At 40.2% G+C, this 21,986-nt stretch overlaps 1 protein-coding gene across 1 annotated transcript in view; it reads left to right on the top strand.

Annotated features, from left to right (window-relative positions):
• The window catches only part of maml3 (mastermind-like transcriptional coactivator 3), a 142,687-nt gene that overhangs the window by 78,607 nt on the left and 42,094 nt on the right, over positions 1-21,986 (top strand). Inside the window, exon 2 of the mRNA XM_079812486.1 lies at positions 5,448-7,025. Coding sequence (XP_079668612.1) covers positions 5,448-7,025 — 1,578 coding nt within the window. The remainder of the gene's footprint in view (positions 1-5,447; positions 7,026-21,986) is intronic.

Here is a 21,986-nt window from a genome sequence, read left to right as displayed (position 1 = left end):
ACCATTTCCCTGCTCAGGACGTTTGTGTTGTAAGAATGTACAGGGAGATTTTAGATATGAAAACGGTGTCTCCTTAGGCAATGTTTTCTCAGTAAAGTCATATAATGTCCTATTCATTCAATAGAACGCGTGAGCTTACTAGGGAATACCACTAAGCAAGTATATAAGTTACAGTTGCAGTACATACCATTGAGACGTCCTGCTGTAGTCGTCGTTGCTGCTTCTCCTGTTCAATTTCAGCCTCTAGTTCTGATTCTGGATCATATATGTATGGCTAAATCTGATTGATCTCCATGGTTTATTTAGGATAAAGTTTTTTTTCCCCACGTTTAATGATGTCACAGCTTTCAGACGCTCTCAACGCAATAGCTGCGCGCGCACACGATACGCCTCCAGCCGCTCTGTTTTTTTCAGAAAGACTTGGTACAGCCTATCTTTCTTTAATAAATATAATAAAACTAAAGACTTTTCGGAGATATGAAAGATGCAATACTACTCTATAGGCACTCAAGATTCACATAAGATTGACTGAAACTTGAGTGTTTCATCCCCCCTTTAAGGTCTTTTTTGTAATTATGAGTGATGTATAAGTTAAATATAATAAATGGCACATCTTTTTGTCCTAACCATCTGCAATGAGCAACAAGAAATTGTCATGTGGTTGTTTCCTATTTCTGGGACGTCACACTCAGTAGCCCTGCCCAATGAAATCTTATTGGTCAAGAATCCTTGAGCCACATTGCACAGCTATTTTGATCTCTGTTTGGATAGACAAATAGTTTTTCGCTGAAAACGTATTGCATGTTTAGGACTCTATATAACCACAGTTTGTTCCAGACCGTGATCTAATGGCAGAGCCAATTTTGCAATATACCATAAAAAGGCAGCACATCTTTGCAGTTTTGCTAGGTGCATCATGTAACACATGTAGGGCACTAAGGTGAGATGATCATCAAGATTGCATGTTTTGTTATTATTTCTTTGTCTTTTACGATACTGTAACGAAAGAAAGTCCGTGATACTGGTTAAGTATTGCATACATTGACAAAGAAGAGTGCACAGAAATTGGGAGATAAAGAAAAGGAGAAAGCAATAGAATGGGGGGAAAAGCATAAGGTAGGTATAGAAAGAGAGAAAGGAAAGAAAACATTAGGGAGGGAGACCACTAGAGAGAAAGAGCGAGAGAGATTATTGGCAGAAGTGTCCAGTGCACTCAGCCCAGGCGCTGGGGGGAGGGGCTTCAGGATCAGGAGGTTGCTATAACAACTGCACCTTGGTGGTTCTCTCCCCCCATGCGCGCTCTCTCTCTCTCCAGTCACATGAAAGCATTACCGTCTGTCTGAAGAGCTCTTCTGTCTTTCCCTCCCTCCCTCTTGTATTTCTCTCCCTCCCTTTATCCGTGTGCTCTCCCACATGGTGACTGTGAAGAGAGCAGGAGAGGAAGTGTGTTTGTGTGAGCTACTGAACACTTTAATAGGCAGTGAAATGGAGAAAAACAAACATCAGCCTCCCCCCTCTACACACACACACAGACAGACAGATTTTCTCTCTCTCTTCCTCTGTCTCTACCTCTGCTATGTGTTTTCTTAACCCTGCCATGCTAGTTAAAGCTTGGGGGAGGTTTTCTCGCTGTTCTTATCCTATTACGGCAGTTTTGAGCCAAATGCTGCAAGCTAGATGGGTCTCTCTGTCTGCGGCTTATGGCGTCGGCAGTTACGCCATCCGTACTGTACCACTCGACCCCAGACGTCGATGTCTGCTGGAGGGGGTTGGTGCTAAAACATACCTAATTATGCTTCGCTTAGCATGCAGAGTCTTTGCAGGAAGATGATCATTATTGATATCAGTCATGTGCCACTCTGAGGGGATTCATCACACACGGACCGATATGGTACAGGAATGGAGTGAGGGAATGCTTAGCAATGAGAGGGCATGTAGAATGTGTTTGTCAGAATGTGCTATTTTTAATGGTAATTATGCTTCTTTTCTTGCAATTTAGGATGGCACGAATTAAAATAACACTATAGGCAATAAATAGTTCATTTATATATAATAATATTATTAATGTTATAATTAATATATAACATTAATTAAAATATAAAAAAATATAATCAATGTTATATATATATTATTATGTAAAAAATTGTGAATGCGGGAATTTACCATTTATGAAGACAAAAAATAACCCTATAGTAAATTATATATATTAAGAAATTCCTATTTTTATTATTTTATTTTTTGGTAACACTTTACAATAAGGTTTTATTAACTACTTTATTTAACATGAACTAAGAATGAACAATACTTCTACAGTATTAATTATTAAGTATCAATCTTGGTTCATGTTAATTTCAACATTTACTAAATCTATTCAAATCAAAAGTTCTATTTGTTAACTCTGAACTGTCATGAACTAACAATGAATACCTGTACTTTTATTAACTAACATTCACAAAGATAAATAAGAAATGTATTGCTCATTGTTAGTTCATGTTAACTAATGTTAGCAACAGACCTTATTGTAAAGTGTTTTTATCACGACACCTCTACCTATTTTTGTTTCACAAGTTCAAAAAAGGCAATTAACTTTGGTTGCCTATTCAAACAGGCAGTATTGGATATGCTTCTGAATGTACAGGACCGTTTCAGAATCACACCTGCTTCACAATTATTGTTGTCAATCCCTAACGCTGACTATAAAAACGTAGCTAGTTTTGTGTGAGCCACATTGTTCTCCATTTCTGCCTCAATTTCTTTCCCCCCATCACTCACTCTCTCCATGTGAGTGACAGTCAGCCTAATCGTCTTTATGGCATGATAAACGGCATGAATATTGACAGCCGTCGTGACAGCGGTTGCCTTGACAACCCCCTTAGCTGTTGCACATGACAGGGGTGTAACAATGAAAAATGCGACCTCGAGCAGACCTACAGTCAACACGAATGCAACATGGATATTTGAGCTCGCTACAGTATAGCTGTTGTGTTCGTTAACATATAAAGTCTTACAGGGGTGGACTAAAACAGAACGTGTTTGTATGTGTGTGTGCCTTATTTTATCATGCTTATCTTCTTATTTTGCATAAAGCTAGCCAGTAAACATCATCCTTTCTTGTTTCCCATCATGATCTCGCTGTTCTTCTGGTCATGTAGAGAGAGACAGACTGAGAAAAGGAGATAGAAGGAGGGAGGGGGGACTAGACATATTGCCTCAGAGGAGAGTTGGAGAGAAGATCCATGAATCTTGTTGTTTCAGAATCTCATTTTGTATGTTTCGGTGGAGTAGCGCGTGTGTGTGTGTGTGTGTGTGAGATTTCTAACACGCACACGTTGAAGTCCACTGGGATAAGCAAAGAAGGTGGGTGGGATCCTGCTGTTGTGTAGGGAGAGAATTTGTCACTAATGTTCTTGCGGTTCATCGACGTTCTGGGTTTACACACACATAATCGCACACATTTCACTTCTGTAATTAACACACCGTTAAATGTGTTCACTGTGAGAGTCATTAGCACTAACGGAAAGATGAGGAGAGATGATGGGAATGCTTTTCACCTTCTTTTCTATCCTCACCTCTGAGGAGGCATCTATCACTCTTTCCTCGTCAATATTCGCCGTTGTTCATTCCCCACCAGTCTGCCCTGCAAAATCGAGCAGGAAAGGGGCCGTCTTCAAAGTGGCACAACTGAATGTTAAAATAATTATTTGTGGAATAACTTTAAACTTGCAATATGACCGATTGAAGCCCTTTCCCCTTAGTGGTTTATTGTGCCAATACATAAATATATTTTTTTTTTGTAAGATTTGTCTCCCATACCTAACCTCTGTTGGCTTATACATGCGTGTTAGTGTCTAGCATGCTTGTGGTGAGCGGCTTAAACACAGCTTAATGGCTGAGACAAATTAAGCAGAAGAGCATTGTGGGATGAAAGTGTGCCCATGTGTGAACAATGAAAGTACGTTTTGCAACCAATTCTCTCCCCTCTATGCCCTGTCTTATCTCTCTCTCTATCTAAATGTGCAGTGATAACTGATGCTCGTCACCTTTTTCCTCCTGCATACACATGTCTGTGTATGCAGTGCCAGTGAAACAGGGATGTGCAAATATTTTCATATTTGACAAGCCTTGCATAGTTAGGGTCCACCAGAACCTGATCTTACAGTCGGATCGAAAGTGTCCTTGTGTTTAAAATAAATAATAACTTTTTTTTCATGCTCATAGCACCAAGAATGCTGGAGGAGCACACTAAAACAATGTTTGAGAATTTGTCTCTTAATGCATCCCCTTTATAACAGCAAAATAAGCTACATCTTGTTTAACATCCCTTATTGGTTTTAGCTACTTGACCATTCTGACCCATCCCTACAATAATTAGATTAGACTGAGTTTGATTCACATGTGGCTTTTAAGACTTTTTATAGTGGCAAATAGAAGGTACTTGTCTTCTGTTTTGAATTAAGCTTGGTACATACTCTGCAAGAACAAAGAAATTTGTTTGTTTCTCAAGGTGGCAAGAACAAAGTTTGTTCTGGCCAGTACATTCCATACTTCACGAGAAAAGCAGGTGCCGAACATCTCCGTTTCTCCGCATTAACCCTGCCCACTTTAAAATTCTGACCAATCACACAATAGTTCTCTGACACCCACAAGAAAAAAGTTCTGCTCAGACGATGTGTCGAGAACGAGCTCCGAGAATAAAATGACGTAGCCCTTGGAGCGAGAACTTTTTTTCTCTGTTCTTGCGGAGTATGTAGCGGCCTTTATCCTGTTATTGCCTCTTGCATTAAACCCAGTCACCTGTGTAGATTATGGAAAACCAAGGTTGGAAGCATAGGCAGTTTGTGTTGATCAAAATACCTTCCCTCATCTGACATAACATACATTCAGATATGTGAATGTAATATCAATTCATGTCAGTAATCAAGTAACTGATTCACTTTTGATGTTGGTTTTACTGTTACACGTAAACACAATGATGATCACTGGCACAACACTTATGCTATTGGGAAGTGTTTTACATTTACATTTATATTTAGCTAATCATTTAGCAGACACTTTAATTCACTTGCAGATGAGGAGAGCAACAGAAGAAATCAAATAAATAATAGGGCAACAATATGCAAAGTGCTGTGACAAGTCCCAGCTAGTCTAGCACAGTACACATAGCAAGGTTGTTTTGTTTTTGTTTTTTTAGTTTTGATAGCGAGAATATATTACCTGGACTAAAAACCACTCTGACGTGTTTCTGCTCTGAAATGTAAATAATAGTTGGAATAGTTCCATGCCTGACTATTTTTTACAAGAAACCACTTCACTAGGTAACATTGCAAGACATTGCGAATGTATGACAACAATCTTCTGGATATGTGTTGTCCTTTGTAGGCTTTTATATACACCTGAAGATACCTTCTAACCATTGCTCTCTCTCTCTCTCTTAATTTCTCTCTCAGCTCCAGGAGACGGTGAAGAGGAAATTGGACAGTGCCCGATCTCCTATAAATGGTGACCAAAATGGCCTCAGTGATGGGAGTTACTCTCCCACTACAAAGAGACTTCGTAAGGAAGGATGCACTGGAATGGACTCTCTCGGTAGCCTCCCACCCATTTCCCCACTTCATTCAATGGACATCAAGCCCAGCTTGCCCTCGGGAAACAACAGTGCCTCTTCAAACAATGGAACTGGCAATGGCAATGCTGGTACCAACCATATTACCGGACGACATGAGGATTTAGGCAAGAATGGTGTAATGCCTGATATTAAACTTAATGGTTCTTTGGATTTGGACGATGGCTTTGGCCTACTAAAGGACATGAAACAAGAGCCTTTGGATGATGGCGGTGGAATAGAGTCCTCTGAAACTTCGCTTTCAAATCAGAACAAGCTATTCTCTGACATCAATCTGAATGACCAGGAATGGCAGGAACTAATTGACGAGTTGGCGAATACGGTGCCTGAGGATGACATGCACGACCTCTTCAATGAAGACTTTGAGGAGAAGAAGGAGGTGAGCGACTTCACACGGGCGACGACGGAACAAACGCAACTTGCACAAGACCCAGCACCTAACTCTGTAGCTACGGCACCCAACAGTGCACCACAACCACAGAGTGGACAGATGCCCATGGGGTCACCTCAGGTGCGACCATCTTCTTCTGGTCCACCATTTGCAACTGCTGCGAACGGGACACCACCCCAGCAACCCTTGCAGCAGTCACCAGCAGTTGGAATGCCATCAGGATCACCCGCTAACTGTGCGGTTCGTTCTCCGCAAACGCCCACCCAAGCCCAGACCCAGGCCTCGAGGCCTGGGAATGGATTTATGATGAATGCAGGCCCTGCCGTTGGCCCCGTGGGATCAACTCCAGTAACGGGAGGTGGCCCTGGATCAGGGGGAACTGGTGGAGGTGTACCAGTCCCGCCCAGCTCAGAACTTTCACCGGCCGAGCAGCTTAAACAAATGGCTGCCCAACAGCAGCAACGGGCTAAACTGATCCAACAGAAGCACCAACAGCAGTCCCAAGCGGCAAACTGGTCGCCTGCAGGAGCACCAACAAGCCCATACAGTGCACCCTTTAACCCAGACAAACCAAATAGCCCCATGATGTATCCGCAGGCTTTCAATCCTAGCAACACAATGGGGCCAAAAACACCAAGCATGAACAACTACCTCCCACAGAACCACATGAACATGCTCAATCAGCAGCAACAGCAGCAGCAGCAACCTAATAACTTGGCTGCCCAAAACAACCTCAATAAGCAGCTCTCTTATAGCAACACCAAGCCGCTGACTCATTTTAGTGGAGTAGACCACATGAGTCAGCGGATGACGCCGCCCATGGCCAATCAAGCCAAAAACCCGATGATGCCCTACATGCAGGGCACCGCAGGGCAAGGGGGTGGGCAACCACAAGTTCCAGGTCCAATGCCCAACCAGACAGCCCATTTGAGTGAAGAACAGAAGAGGATAATGATGATGAAGCAAAAAGTGCTGACTCAAGGCATGCCGTATATGCAGCAACATGTACAGGTAAGTTCCTTGATTTTTGTTGTTCATGCTATGAGAACTAAAACCATGTGCGGCTTTTACACTTTCATTAGTATTTAAATAAAATAAAATGTTGTGCAAGGCTGCACTTGTGAACTGTATATTTAAGGCCATGTGTCCACCAAAGCGTTTTAATCCAGCTGAAAATGTTAGTCGCTCTGCTGAAAATGCCTCGCTGTGGGCGCTTGAGAACGTTTTGGCAGCGCAGCGGGGTTTTTTTTTTTTTTTTCAGTTGATACTCTTTGCTTGTTATGGTACGGAATATCCGCGGAAGTGTTACTAGTATCTCATTTCACAGATAGTTTGTTTCTGTATTGATTCTAGATAAAATGCTGATACAATGTAAAGGATTTGCTCTGGCTCTTGTTTCAAATAATTTTATGTTATTATGCTGCTTGTTTTCATCTGTTGACGTTGTACAAGCAGAATGTGGTGGTTGGTTTGTGTTGTATTTGTCCCGCCCCTCCTCCACTGTGATTGGACGGCTGGGCAGCGCCTCGTTACGCTCATGGCGTTCTAAAAACGCGCCACTCCCATGGAAAACAATTGAATACACCAGCTAGCCGCGTGAAAAAACGCTTTGGTGGACACACGGCCTTCGTTTTAATCTTTATACGGTTAGAGGGTTGTTGTTACAGCGAGCTGTCCGCTTTAAGGCTTTGTCAACATTAGTGTACATCTTTGTTAATCTGTTTGGGGCAAGCACAATGGTTTTACATATTGTTGTTGAGGCACTTGCCAACTTATATTTTTAAATTTGTTGTGATATGATTAGGTGGGTTTTTGGATGAGTAGCTGATATAAATTTACCTATTTCAATCTATTGAACTCTATCAGTGGATGCATGTAAGTAATAACTTTCTAAAAGCTTTTGGCCAAAAATTTGAACCAAGCCTTCTATTCTCTCTTTACCTTTTTAATTCAAATTTATTTCAAGTTCATTTAAAGTTCAAGTCTCTTCACAGTCTATACACTGACACTGTGGTTTATTGTACAGAAAACTGGAAAGCACTATAAGGTCTAATTTGATTAGCTGACTTTATGCAACCACTTACCGGCCCACTTGAAAACAAATGTGTACCAGGTTCATGCAACGAACACTGTTGAGGAAGAGTTAATTCCTGGAATTTATATTTGTTATTTGTCAGGCAAATCTTTGAAAGATATTCAGAGCTTTGTTTACTTTGTGACCAAGTACCTGGTAAACAGGTCAACTAGCCTATATTTCCATTAGCCAAAACTGTTATCCCTCTGTTGTTTCTCAGTTATGCCTATCAAATAGTCTGTACCTATTTGATTAGTCACATTTACCACTAGATTTTTTTAATTGTGTTTTCTGTACAGTAGTTCATGGAGACTGCTGCACCATTATTTTATTATTTGTTTCCCCCACTATTATTGTGGTATAATCTGATTAAAGGGTCCTGCACACTGTGCGATTTTTCAAAATCATCTGCGAATGTTGCTTGTCAGACTGTACGAACATGATCCCCGATGTAATACATGTCACACTGTAGGATCTCAGTTGTCATTATGTCAGACTGTACGCAAGCAAGAGGACTCGTACGGACTGAGTTTTACGTCATCAATCCGTGACACGTTCGGTAACGGTGAGCCGCATTCACAGACTTCCTTCCACACGTCATATAAACACTCCTTTTCCCTCCATAGCTCAATAAGTTTCTCTTCTTGCTGTACAGTCCACCTGACTCTTTTCGACGTGTTCCCTGTTGTGATTTGATGTTGTCGCACGAAATGCGTCATCAGGTTCTGCGCTCCTATTGGTTCTTGATTTGATGGTCGTCCTAGGAGAAGTCACACTGCAAGATTGGGCCTCAAATCTTCTGAAACTGCCAGAATTTTGTCCGAGATAAAATTTGATCGCAACAGTCATTAACCGGTTGTCAGTGCACATGTCAAACTAAGGATCAAAGACTTCAGATTTTAAGATCAGAGAAATATTTTAGGATTTCAAAATTTGTCTCAGACGACCAAATCGTGGCCAAAATCGCACAGTGTGCACCCGGCTTAATTCAGATCCACCCTCCCCCAAATTATACACGTCCTGTGATTGGTTGCTTTTATGCGTCAATCAAGCGGCTCTTCTGGTCTAAGTGGATGTTATAAGATTTAAAATGCAAAATGCACCACGTTTTTTGCTGTTTAGTCAACGTTCTTATACAAAACTAAAAGCTAACACTTAAGTATTGAGACTACGCTTCAGCATTGGGCAGTTTGCCTAGAGACACGTTATAAGTCGAACCGATTGGTCCTTACCCATAACTCTGGATTTTATGTCTGTGTTGTGCAGTGGGACAGTAATGGTTCCTGTTGCCCTGAGCAACAGCTAGCTCTTGGAATAGGAAATCGACACTCTGTAATATATTTATGCCTATGCGCCAACCTCTGATGTCCCAATGGCCGCCAAAATCCCTTTCACTCATCCTATCCTTGGATAAAAGGATTCCTTCTCTCTCCTTTCAGTTTCAGGAATTGATAGTATTCTCAAATCATTATTACCATGTTCTCTCAAATGTCACTGCCATTTGCTCATTGGTTGTACTGTGAAATGTGTTAGTATTTGTTTGTTGCATTATTATCCAACACAGGCTCTTCGTTAGATTACTGTTTACTTAAAAATGTCAGCCAAGAGTGCTAGAATGCCTTTTGTTATGGAAGGGTGATTGTGCTGGTGGTGGTCTCAGTTGTTGAAGAGGTCTCGAGTCTGTTAGCTTCTGAACTGTAAATTATTCTCATTAATGGTGACATCCTCAGCCCCTCCCAGGCACCCCTCTCTCCTCCTTTCATTTTATCCATCTGTTCATTGGGTTCTGTAGCTCTTGCTCTGAGATTAGATATTCCTCCACCCCTTTTCCTCTTTTCTTTTTTTTCTTCTCCTGCATCTCCCATGCCCCCACCCCACTCTTCCCTCGTTCTCTCTCCTCAGAAGCAATAAAGGGGTAGATTTATGATGGTTGGTTCTTTTGCAGCCTGAGGAAAATGCAGCAGAAGAGCAAAATGAGGTAGAGAGAAAGAAAAAGAGAGAATGAGAGAAAAAGCAGAATAAAGGTAAAAGCCATAAGTAAAAGAGGGTATGAATTATGGAAAAGGTGTAAAAGAAATCAAAGGCTAAACGAGCAAAAGCTATGAAAGAGGATGATGGAGAGTATGAAAAAGAGAAATTTCAACTTGTTTGTAATTTTGTCTCCTAAATAAACTATTGATGTTAAATGCTACAGTCTTGCTTTTTCTCAGTTGAATTGGCATGGAAGCACAAAAATATGTCTTGTTCTTTGTCTTGTAGTATGTACAAGTACTATGTACTTGACTGAACGGAACAAAAAAGCTGGTTTCATTGCATTGAATGTAGTAGATATAATTGACAAACATTTGCTAATTCCACACATCATGTTTTCTCAACCACCTTAGACTAGCCAGACTGGTGTCTTAATCGCTAATGCTAATTTTTGTTTTGCCTGAGGTGTGCATATCAGAATTACTCCTTTGCTTCCCTTTAGTGCAGCATCGTTTCCCGTTCTTACAGTTATTAGTGGTAAATGTTGTTACACACAAATTAGAACAATAATGGACCTGCAAGTGAAGTAGCTAGCTAAATATTTATGATTTGTGTCAGCAAACCAAAAGGTTTTAGCTTAGCCAAGGTGCTATATTCAGATATGATTATGCATGCGATGTTCATGCTTCTCACAATATGACATTTACACATTTTTGATGTCCCTTTTGTCCCACATGTGCAATGTTATATGTATGCAGTTCTCTGCTATGGAAAATCAATAACAAATCCCAGCACATGCATTTTGTAAATTAGTAGCTCTGTTGTTTGAAATGTATGAAACCAAAAGGTGGCTTATGTGTCCATATGTGTTTATTTTTTTATAATATAATTAATAAAAAATGTTGCGTTAAATGAGAGAAAAATCTAGAAATAATACGCTTTTCCACTAGTGGTCACATACATTTGGATCACCCTGTATTTCATTATATAAAAAAAGAAAAGAAAACAAGAATGATGTAATATTTTTCCATATATGCTGTGTCAAATTATGGGCTGCTTACTTTCAGAATACACTATTACTGTTATTTGTCTTGATACTCTGCGTGCGCAGACTCTCATTTGGAGTTGCCAAGTTTTTGATTGGATAATGCATTTTGAATTTTGCATCTTATTGGATCTTTCATCTAGACAATAGACAGGCCATCAGGTTATTGATTAAAGAGCGGTGGGTGCTGTTGTGGACAGTCTAGGGATGGGGTGGAATCGCAATTAGCAATATTTATGGTTGCTTATGAAGGTAAAGACACTCAGTAAAAGCTTTCTCACAATGGCTTCCTTGAACACACATTCATAGAGTTCAGAGCGTAGTGGTTTGGTTTTCTTTTCTCCTTTTCTTTCATGCACAGGTGGCAAAATGGGCGAGTTTGCATAATCTTATTAGTGTGTGATTATGAAACTTTAGCACGGTTTTTAAAAGCTTGTTAGTCAGGCTTTGATTGTCACTCCATGCCATTTTGCATATCGCTGTGACGGCTGTAATTTATTTGTGGGTGATCAAAGGTAGAGGGGGGAAACTGTATGGTGGGCTAATGCCATTGTAAAGCTTGTGTGTGAACTAATAGATGTTTAGGGCTTTGGATATTAACGGGGGGTGTTGCTTAATGGCAGTCAGCCTTTCGGGTAGTCTGGTGTCACAACTTGATTTTTATGAATGGTACTTGGCAGAGCAAAACTTGCTGCCACAATGATAGTGTGTTGAGTGATTACTAGGGTGTTTTAATCTGTGTTGTATGTAATTGTGAGGGCTTTGCTTGGTGGTTGTTGATTGTTTTCTTACTAGGTGGTTCTTATGGTGTTGTCGGTGGTTGCTAGGGCTTGTTGCTTGGATGACATGTTGCTAGATACTTGTTTACTAGGTGGTTGCCAGGGTGTTGCTATGCTATTTATATAATGTTCTAAGTGTTCCAAGCTCTTTGCTTGTGGGAGATTGCTTTGGCTTTGGTAGTTGGTTGCTAGGGTGTTATGGATGGTTGCTAGGTAGAGCTGCATGATTAATTGTTAAAAGTTTGATCTGGATTCAAACACCCACTCATCTTATTCTGAATGGCAATGATTCGGCTGTGTCTATTAAACCTTTGACAAGTACGATCACAGCGGAACATTTATTTCTTTGTTGACGCTGTCGCTAAACCAGAGAGAGCAGTTGTCATGTATAGATATGAAACGGCTTTACAAAACCACTTCAACCTCACATTTCGCTGTTACAATAATTCATATTATCACATAAGTACTGGGATAAAAGTTTATATTTCTGATATAAACACTGATGTCTACGGTAGTGATCAAAGTAGAGTAAATCACCTTTAAAGTAACTTGACAGTGACACTACGTATAAATATAGCATTACGTCGTTACACCAGTAGGTGGCTACAAGTGAGTGACTATGTTTACATGTGCACCAATAATGCGACTATTTATAATAATCAGAGTACGGTCTTAATCACAGTAAGATGTTTACATGACATGAGCAGAACTCTTCCCTCCAGCAATTTTCATTATTCTGATTATTCGCTTTAGCCCCAAAACAGCAGCTATAGTGTGTCTATAGTGACACTCTTTCTGTGGCTCATTCAAGGCTGTGTCAATATAGTTCAGTGCAGAGATGTTGACTAGAGTCAACCAGTGGGCCACCAGTGAATACGCAATAGACAAACATGCATATTACGTATTACGGGTATAGTTATACCACACTCAGATAGGCATACAGTATGCATGTTACGGGCCATTGTTTTAATCTACTCGCGTCAAATTCATAATACATTTTTATGGACTTACTGGATATTATTCGGTGCCGTGATGAACATTGCAATGCCGGGTCTGCCTGCTGCCTTCGTGTTCTTCACGCTGTCTAAATTAAAACTTCAGAGTGATGTCACAAAGTTCATTCATGAAGTTGTGTGAACAACACACGGAATCTGTGTACGTCCACGCACATGCACACTTTGGTCGGAATGGTAAAAATGTGATAAACATGTTCACATGCCTGTTTAATGCGATTTAAAATCGGCGTACGCCACCTAGTTTAATGTGACTATGGTTACTACGATTATGAGCTTAATCGCATTAGTTTGATCGAAGTATTACGTTTACATGAGGTAAAGTTTGATCGCAATGTTGTCAAAATCCTATTATAATCGCATTATGAGGGAGCATGTAAACATATTAATTGTTAAAGAGCACCTATCATGGAATTTTGAAATGTACCTTTCATGTAGTGTGTAACATAGATCTAAGTGAACAAAAACATCCTGTGATAGCTTGAAATATGACAGTGCACCGTATATATACTTATTTTCTTTCAAAAGTAAGAGTCGACTCGGAGTCATTTTTAAGAATCGTTAGAAGACCGAAGCTTTTTCTCTGACTAGATGACGTCAACTTGTCAAGTTATTTGAATACGATACGCCCACTTATTGCGCTCCAAGACGCCAGTGAAAACTAGAAAACATCATGGCCACGAGACGCTGTGTTCTGAAGTGCGACTCAAAAGCAAACTTTTTTCATCTGCCCTAGGATGAGCATTTGAAGACTAAGTGGCTTGAAGACAAACCATACATCGTCGCGATTGAGTGTTTATTATTAGTCGTCAAATGTATGTTTCGCGATCTCAGGAAGCTTTTATTATGGACTTTTATTATGGCACATGGTATCTTCTTCGTCTGTCTGTACCATATATGGATTACATGTGCACAGAGCGCCCTCCGGCTGCCAGGATGAATTGAAAACAACACATAAGAGACTCAATCGCTCATGATTAGGCTATTTCTGCCCATTTTGAGGAAGTATTGAATAAAAAATACTCCTCTGTTTAGAAATTTGACACAGACATATGAGAATCTATCAATATGTCTCCTCATCTGCACACTTTTGAACTAAAAGCCCTGAGGGATGTTGATTTGTCGCGAGTCTTCGTGAGGAGTTTTTTTATGAATGAGATCAGCTGAGGCTCATATTACAATCAAACAGTACCGACGCGGTTTTCATATTCATAACTCCTGACACATATTAACAAATTACTGTCATTATAAGACTTTGATGGGCGTTCCGTTTCCGAGAATATCTGCACAGACTATACCAATCACAACTGACTGGGTCATCGGACCAATCACCGCAGATTAGCGTCACGTAAAGGCGGGGTTTTGAAAAGTGAATCACTAAAGGAATCATTTGAGAATCGCTGTCAAAACAGGTAAAAATAAATGCATATTATAAGAAAACTAAAGTCTTTTTTGTCATTGCATGCATGCAAAACTGTTGTTGGGGACTTCTAAAACAATATTTGGAACATTTTAAATGCCATGATAGGTGCTCTTTAAAACATGTATTTGTCATTGAATGATTCATTCAAGAGATCTGTTCAAAAATGCTGATTCATCCAGTAATGATGCAAGTCAGGTCTTTATTACGGGTGTCGCTATAAATCAAAGGGTGATCGGGCCTTTTCTGGGGCTGGGCCCAAGCTTTGGAATGGCCTCCCCTATCATTTGAGGTCATCTCCTTCATTGGACATTTTTAAATCTACTCTTAAATCGTATTTTTATTCTTTAGCATTTGAAAACCTGTAACTATTTTTGTGTGAATTTGCTTTGTACTCTGTACAGCACTTTGGATCAATCCATCTTTTGTTTAAATGTGCTTTATAAATAAATGTTGTTGTTGTTGTTGTTGTTTATGAGTGAGTCATTTGAATCATTCATTCACACAGATAAAAAAAGAAATCTAAAGAATTTTTTTTTTAAATGGACTGCAGCAATTAACATTTTGCCAGAACCTCTAGCAAATTACATTATTTTGTTTAGTCTATTCATAATCATGGGAGAATCGTATTCTCTATTTAAAACCAAAAAAATGTGACACTCAATTTATCCAGAATTGTGCAGCTCTATTGCTAGGTTGAAATGGGTATGTGGTGTTTTTAATATGCTTTAAGACAAACCATGTGCAAATTCATAAGTCAACACCATTGCCGAGTGTTTTCTCCTTAAAAGTCCAGTGAACCAAAGACTCAAAAACGCGACTTTAAAGACTTTAAAATCGACTGTGTCTTATGTCACAAACTACATTGTAGCCAATCATGTCAACGTGCGGGCGGCTTTAGCATATTACAATTAGTATCCTGCGAAGCAGGGGAGTCTCAAGAGAAGCCAGGTTATCCCGGTATATTTTTCTGTTGATATGAAAAATCGGGTACATCTAGCAATATAGCGGGAGAATTATGTATATGATGTATATTACGATGTTATGACGATCTATAGCTATGCTTTTCTCCACTGACGATTGTAAGGTCAAAGCGTTTCTAAGGATACTGATTTTTAGAAGACAGACTGAGATGGCGAACGGGAACTTGGTTTGTGTAACATTAGCAACACATTGTTAGTGGATCTCAGGGCTAATTTGCATATTCATGGTCCCACATATACTACATGAATCAAGGGAGTGTAGAGTTACATTCAAGCTATTTAAGGCATGAAGAAACAGGAAAAAACTTTCACAGAACAAAATGTTTAAATTCCATTTTGGTGATCAAAGATAAAAAAAATTATACCTCTGAACACTTAGAAAGTAAAAGCACACATATTCTCAGGTAGCATTGTTTTTTGAGCTACCATTTATGTTCGTAGCTCAAGCGTGTTGAATTATGTGCCAAACCATAGAACCTAAGTGTAGTGAGTTCTTTAAATCCTGAGACCTATGGGAAATTATGGGTAGTAGTGATCGCCTTACTATTAGGAAAGACACTGTGTCGTTCTTTTTTTCCATAGTGATGGAGAACTGTGGTATTATGACATCTCTAGCTTATCTTTTCAAGTTAAAAGTTCATTCATATGACCAGCGTATGCTGACACATGCACCTTGAGTTTTTCCTGTATTACGTTCATCTTTCATGTGCCATGGAAGCGAAGAGTCTTGTGGCATTAATCTCAAACAGTGGAAATTCAGAGAAATCATAAAAAGACCACCCTACTGCTCTTGTCCTCTCCCCTTCCCCCATCTCTCTTTATTCACAGGAAGGAGAGGTATTGCTTTCCTTCAAACCCCCCTCCCCATCAGACACTCTCACACACACGCATGCACACATCAGGGATTGAGCCGAGTCGCTCTCAGATCCTGCAGGAGTGAGGACGGGAGGAAAGAGCAGAGAGGAGCGGTGGGGGCTGAAGCACACCGCACTCGTTGTATCCTTGACAACACAGACACCAGACAAAACCACCACCGACCGTCGCTGTGCCGCCTAAACAAAGGCATTTGTGTGCACTTGTGTGTGTCAACAAGGAAAGAGGGCAGATACAGCGACGAAGCATTGTTTTAGCAACTAGCCGTATAGAGAGCTTATAAACACACACACAAAATTCCCAGTTGTAGCAATATTTTCTCCACTTGACATCCCGTAATGATGTATGTTTGTCTATTGCGTATTCATTGGGGGCCTCTAGTCAACATCTCTGCACTGAACTATATTGACACAGCCTTGAATGAGCCACAGAAAGAGTGTCGGTGTAGACACACTATAGCTACTGTTCCGGGGCTAAAGCTAGTAGAATAAGCTGAGTGTCACTAATACTGAAATTGATAGAGTAAGGTTGAGAGATGCATTCAAGCTGATGTTGTTAACAGGTCTGCCACTGACAACCGACAACCTTTGTTGATTTCTACACATGGTTTCAATGTGGTGTGTGTGTGTGTGTGTGTGTGTGTGTGTGTGTGTGTGTGTGTGTGTGTGTGTGTGTGTGTGTGTGTGTGTGTGTGTGTGTGTGTGTGTGTGTGTGTGTGTGTGTGTGTGTGTGTGTGTGTGTGTGTGTGTGTGTGTGTGTGTGTGTGTGTGTGTGTGTGTGTGTGTGTGTGTGTGTGTGTGTGTGTGTGTGTGTGTGTGTGTGTGTGTGTGTGTGTGTGTGTGTGTGTGTGTGTGTGTGTGTGTGTGTGTGTGTGTGTGTGTGTGTGTGTGTGTGTGTTTATGCAACCGTTTTACACATTGATTGACCGTGCTGGAGTCAAAAACCTGTAATGTTCTGAATGGCTTGTGTGTCACATGTAACGTATTTATTGGATGTATTCACACAGAACATTATGACACCGTGTGCTTTATGTCAATTAGTGAGGTCAGCCAGTTTTATTTTATTATTAATTCATTGAATGTATGATTGGCATGTTTTTAAGATGTTGCTACACATTTTCGTTTGAGTGCTCTGATTTGAAGCCCCATCCACATTAAGATGAAGTTTATGGGTGCACAGGAAAGAACAAGTGTGAAATATGGCATTGTGCCCTAAAGCAGCATCATGTGATATGATTCACACTGCAACTACAGTGCCTAAAGAGACCACATTATTTTTCTAAGCTGTCCTACAGAGTGCTGCAATTTCTAAGTGGGTAAATCTCACAAAAGCTGTCAAGAAATGTATGGATAATAAACAAAAATGCTTAATTTTTATTAATTAATTTATTGGTTCATAATTGTAATCTTTATTAATACTTTATTTTAAAAAATATATATTTCTAAAACAAGGCCCAGTAATTAATAATTCACTCATTGCACCTACTGTGAATAAGTCTTAAGCTGCAGGTACGTGCTGGTTATATTGTACTGCAATACCTGCGTGCTGACTTTGTGTGTGTGAGCGCTGCCTCTGCTGCACTTCTTTGTCCGTGCGCTAACACTGACAGATGGAGAGACCACATGGATCATGGCAGGAGAGAGAGAGAGAGAGAGAGGGAGGAGATAGAGAGCAGAGACGACGGAAGAGGATGGCGCTGGTGGTGGTGGGGGGTTAGTGCACAGGCCAGGAGGAGGTGTGTTCGTGTGTGTGTGTGTGTGTGTGTGTGCCGGGGCATATGCTGCCCAGGAAAAAAGCAGCCTGCAGTGGGTGTCTGCCTGCCCATGTGTATTAGCGTTTGCATTTCCAAAGACTGCTAAGATACTGCTTCCTCATATTTGGAAGATGTACGCTTCCCTTGTATACTTGTGTTTGAGTGCTGTAACTATAATAATGTAGGATATAAAACAGCCTGGATATTAATAAGATTCACGTTCATGTGAGTTCGTGTATCAGTGTGTGCTTGGATGACAGAGCTCTGTTTAGTATGCAGGGACCAGAATGCTGTTGCTGCCAGTGTGCTATGAAGCCAACACTGGCCTGTAGCACAGAATAAGAATGATGCCTCTCTCTCTCTCTCTTCCTCTTCCCCCTCCTCTCACTTCCTCCAGTGAGGATACCTCACCAATAAGAGAGAGAGAGTGAAACTTTGGCCGTCTCAGCCACTGTGTTGCCATAGATACCATGGCTCATAGCGCTTTACTTCCGAAATCAATGGCAGACTCAAGATGGGAAAGGTGGGAGTTTTGTGTGTGCATGAGCTTGCACATGTGTGTGTGTGTTTGTGAATGTGTGTATGGAAATGTTTGACACCTGTCAACATGTGAGGATTGTTATTTAGTCTTTAGGGTGTTTACTGCTGCTGTGAGATTGCAGTGGGTAGTAATTTTGAAGAACCCCACCTCGAAACATACACACTTAACACGCTAAGGTCGGCTCAATGTTTTGTCTTTATGATACCAGCTCTGATACTTCTGAATTGATACTATTTCTAAATGAGTACAATGAAAATAAAAGACAGTCGTTGTGTGTTGTGCAAACTAATAATTAAAATAAGCGTACAATCTGTTATGAACAGGCAGTTAAGACACATCTTTAAATCAAGCAGGGTCATGGAATCTATTAATGCCATATAAAACTGCATGAACAATTACAGTACATGAATTATAGTTATCTCAGCATGTTTTCAGTTGCGTTTCCAAATAAATTCTCTGGAAATATTTTAAAACATTAACCATATTGTGTCAGAATTTAACAACTATTAATTTACTTTGCTCAACTCGTAACTGTTGTAACACAGAAAATGGTACAAAAGCTGTCACTGGGACAGCACCCTTTAAACAGTTTCTAATAAAGATTCTGTACCTTTTGAAAGGGTACCGCCACAGTGACAGCTTTTGTAACTTTTTTTCTGAGAGTGAATTTCAGATGTGTTTCTGTTGTGATGTTAGGTTTTGAATTGGTTGTACTGTTTAGAGGTAAATAAAAAAAAAGAAAGAAATGCTGTGATGCTTCACATTACTACACGTTACTGCTGTGACAATTGGCGCTTATCAGGATCTGAATGCTGGATTTTCAAAAGTATGTGATGTAAGTAAAGTTCATGGCATAGGCTCTTTAAAATATGTTATTCTAAGGACATCAACATTACGTTTTCGCGTCCCTAAACATGTTTTTCGGGAACAAAACAAACTGTGATTGGATGCTTTACATGTCAGTCAGACGGCCTCTGGGTGGTCCTTGGCCAATGAAAGCTGCTATGGATTCTGAAGGTCTGCCTACGCGAGACTAGCATCATCCTGGTTCCCTTGACAAAAAGCCAATTGGATTTTTCTAATGGATTTTGGATTATTTTGTTCATCAAGATAATCTTTATAAAGAAAGACAACATAAAAAGACAGCCTAAAAACAATTGCCAGAAGTAAAAAGCTGAAGTTAAGCTATAAATGAACTACACCATGCTGGCATGACTTCAGCATCACATTCACTATGCTTCCGATGACTCTTTCAATCTTTTGAATTCAATCTTTTGAATTTGAATTCTATTTCAAATCCTTAATTTGGAAAGTTTGAATTAGAATAGTTTGCAAGAGCACGAGGATAAACACGAGAAGGCTATGCAAGAGATCTAGTGATTAGAAGAGATAATGACCTGCTCGACCTCTGTAGTCCCATTTAGCCAGTTCTTGGCAACCAACCTTTCTCAATCAAAATCTTGTATTTTATGTCATAGAAAAAAAAGCAAGAACATGTCTTGAGCTTATGTTTACCACAGACCTTATTTCAAGAATTTAACCAAAAGCCCATTAAAAAATGGCCATTCATGGCAATGGAACTGGAAGTGCTAAAATGCTAACTTGTTTCTGAGTTTCGGGACTTTTGGGGATGTTTTTGATCACCTCAACCTAAACCAAACACCCATAGAAACATTTCTGCATTATCTTTTATGAACTATTTTCCTTTAGGACTGGTCTCCCGAATGTTTGGCCAAACCACACACACTCACACAAGCAAGTTATATCAAAGAACAAGAGCTTAGCGACTATCCTCATTCCTGAGGATTCGTCGCTTGTTTTCTCAGCTCAACTGAAGGAGAGAAACAGGAAGATAAAGAGTGAGGAACACCTGGGTCGCACACCCCCACGTACACAAAAAAAGAAAGACAGCTGCCTCTTTCCATATGGCAAAGTCATGGATATGACACCCGAATTGCGCAGGCACACACACACACTCAGTATCAACACAAGCTGCTTCGCTCTCTTCAGAAAGACCTTCACTATTTCACGCCTTAAACTGAAGTGAACTGCACTACGGCAGACTCGCACTCGGTTCCGCGGAGTGACACGTCGAGTTCATTTTAATAGTAGAGCTTTAAAGGAGAAGTTTTGTTGTCGTTGTGTCAGCTTCCTCTTCTTGCATGTAGAAATATGTATTGTGGCATTATACATATGCCAGTCGAACAGTCGTGTCATTATTTTATATTTAGTGTAATAGCGGCACCTCATCCTGCCAACACAGGCTGTTTTATCTTTCCCAAGGAGCCTCCGAACTATCATATCCCGAAAGAAAGACGGAGGGAGGTTGGGTGAATTGTTTTTAAAAAAGGAGGCAGCTCTCAAAACGCTCACTGACAACTTGAGAGAGTGAGAAGGAAGGAGAGAGAGCGAGTTAAGGAGCTTTGAAAAGGATTAGGTGCAGAATTTAACTTTTTTGTAGCCAAAGATGCCTTCTCAGAGCAATTTGCCTTGAACGCTGAAACATGGTTAATCCCTTCTTAAAAGAGCATAATCCAACAACCCTGCTACCTGATCCACACTGCAGAGAGACTGAGAGCTGTAGTGCTTCACTCTACCTGAACCAACACACACTCACTCGGAAAACACGCCGGTGGAAGCCCTACACACTTTAACGTGAACTTAAACACTCGTTTACAAACTCCAACCTCCAACACAGAATGTCCTTACAGAGTTTTGGGTGTGTTAGACCTGCTGCTGAGAGAAAGTATGCCAAAGAGAGCGTTTCAGGAGGAATGCAATGGCTGAGTACTGCGCAAAATACACTGTATGGGAAATTTACAGTTATCTTACTGTTTTTGGTACACTATACCTCTAAAATGTCTCCGCTTTGGGGAGTCCGGGAGTCAAGAAAGTTAAAAATAGTCAAACATGTTATATTGGCAGTCATATGGCAGTGCTGTCTGTGAATCATTGACTGACTGGGCAGCTGCATGCTCTTGGTTTTGGACATAGTCTGTTGACACACAGATCTAGTGTATTTCCGGGTTGAACTTAAAGCGTGTGTGTGACATTGATATGTGTCTGTGATTTAAAACTCTAAACGTCTTTAGCAGCACACATACCGAGAGCGCTGACAGATAAAATCTGTCAACACCGAGATCTAATGATGCTTAGAGTTTGTTTGTTGTGTATTAACTGTCATGTGTACATATGTCTGTGTGTTTGGACAGGCACTTGTTGCATTTATTTCTAAAGTGTACAACTGTTCTTTTTGCCATATTGAATGATATGCTTTTTTTTTGCTTGAAAAATGCATGCTTTTATTCAGCAAGGATTAAATAAACGAAAGTGAAAGTTAAGGCATTTATGTTACAAACATTTTCTATTCATCAAAGAATACTGACAAAACTAAATGATGAAGTTGTTTCTCATTATGGCTTCGAAATCGCCTAGTGATGTCTGTAATCACTTTGATAATGAAAAATAAAATTAAGTGCAAGATGTGCAGCGCCAATCTGTCATGTACATGGCATTATAA

Source organism: Gobio gobio, assembly GCF_949357685.1.
Source record: "Gobio gobio genome assembly, chromosome: 3".
Classification (NCBI taxonomy): domain Eukaryota; kingdom Metazoa; phylum Chordata; class Actinopteri; order Cypriniformes; family Gobionidae; genus Gobio; species Gobio gobio.
This window is presented reverse-complemented; position numbering and strand designations above follow the sequence as displayed.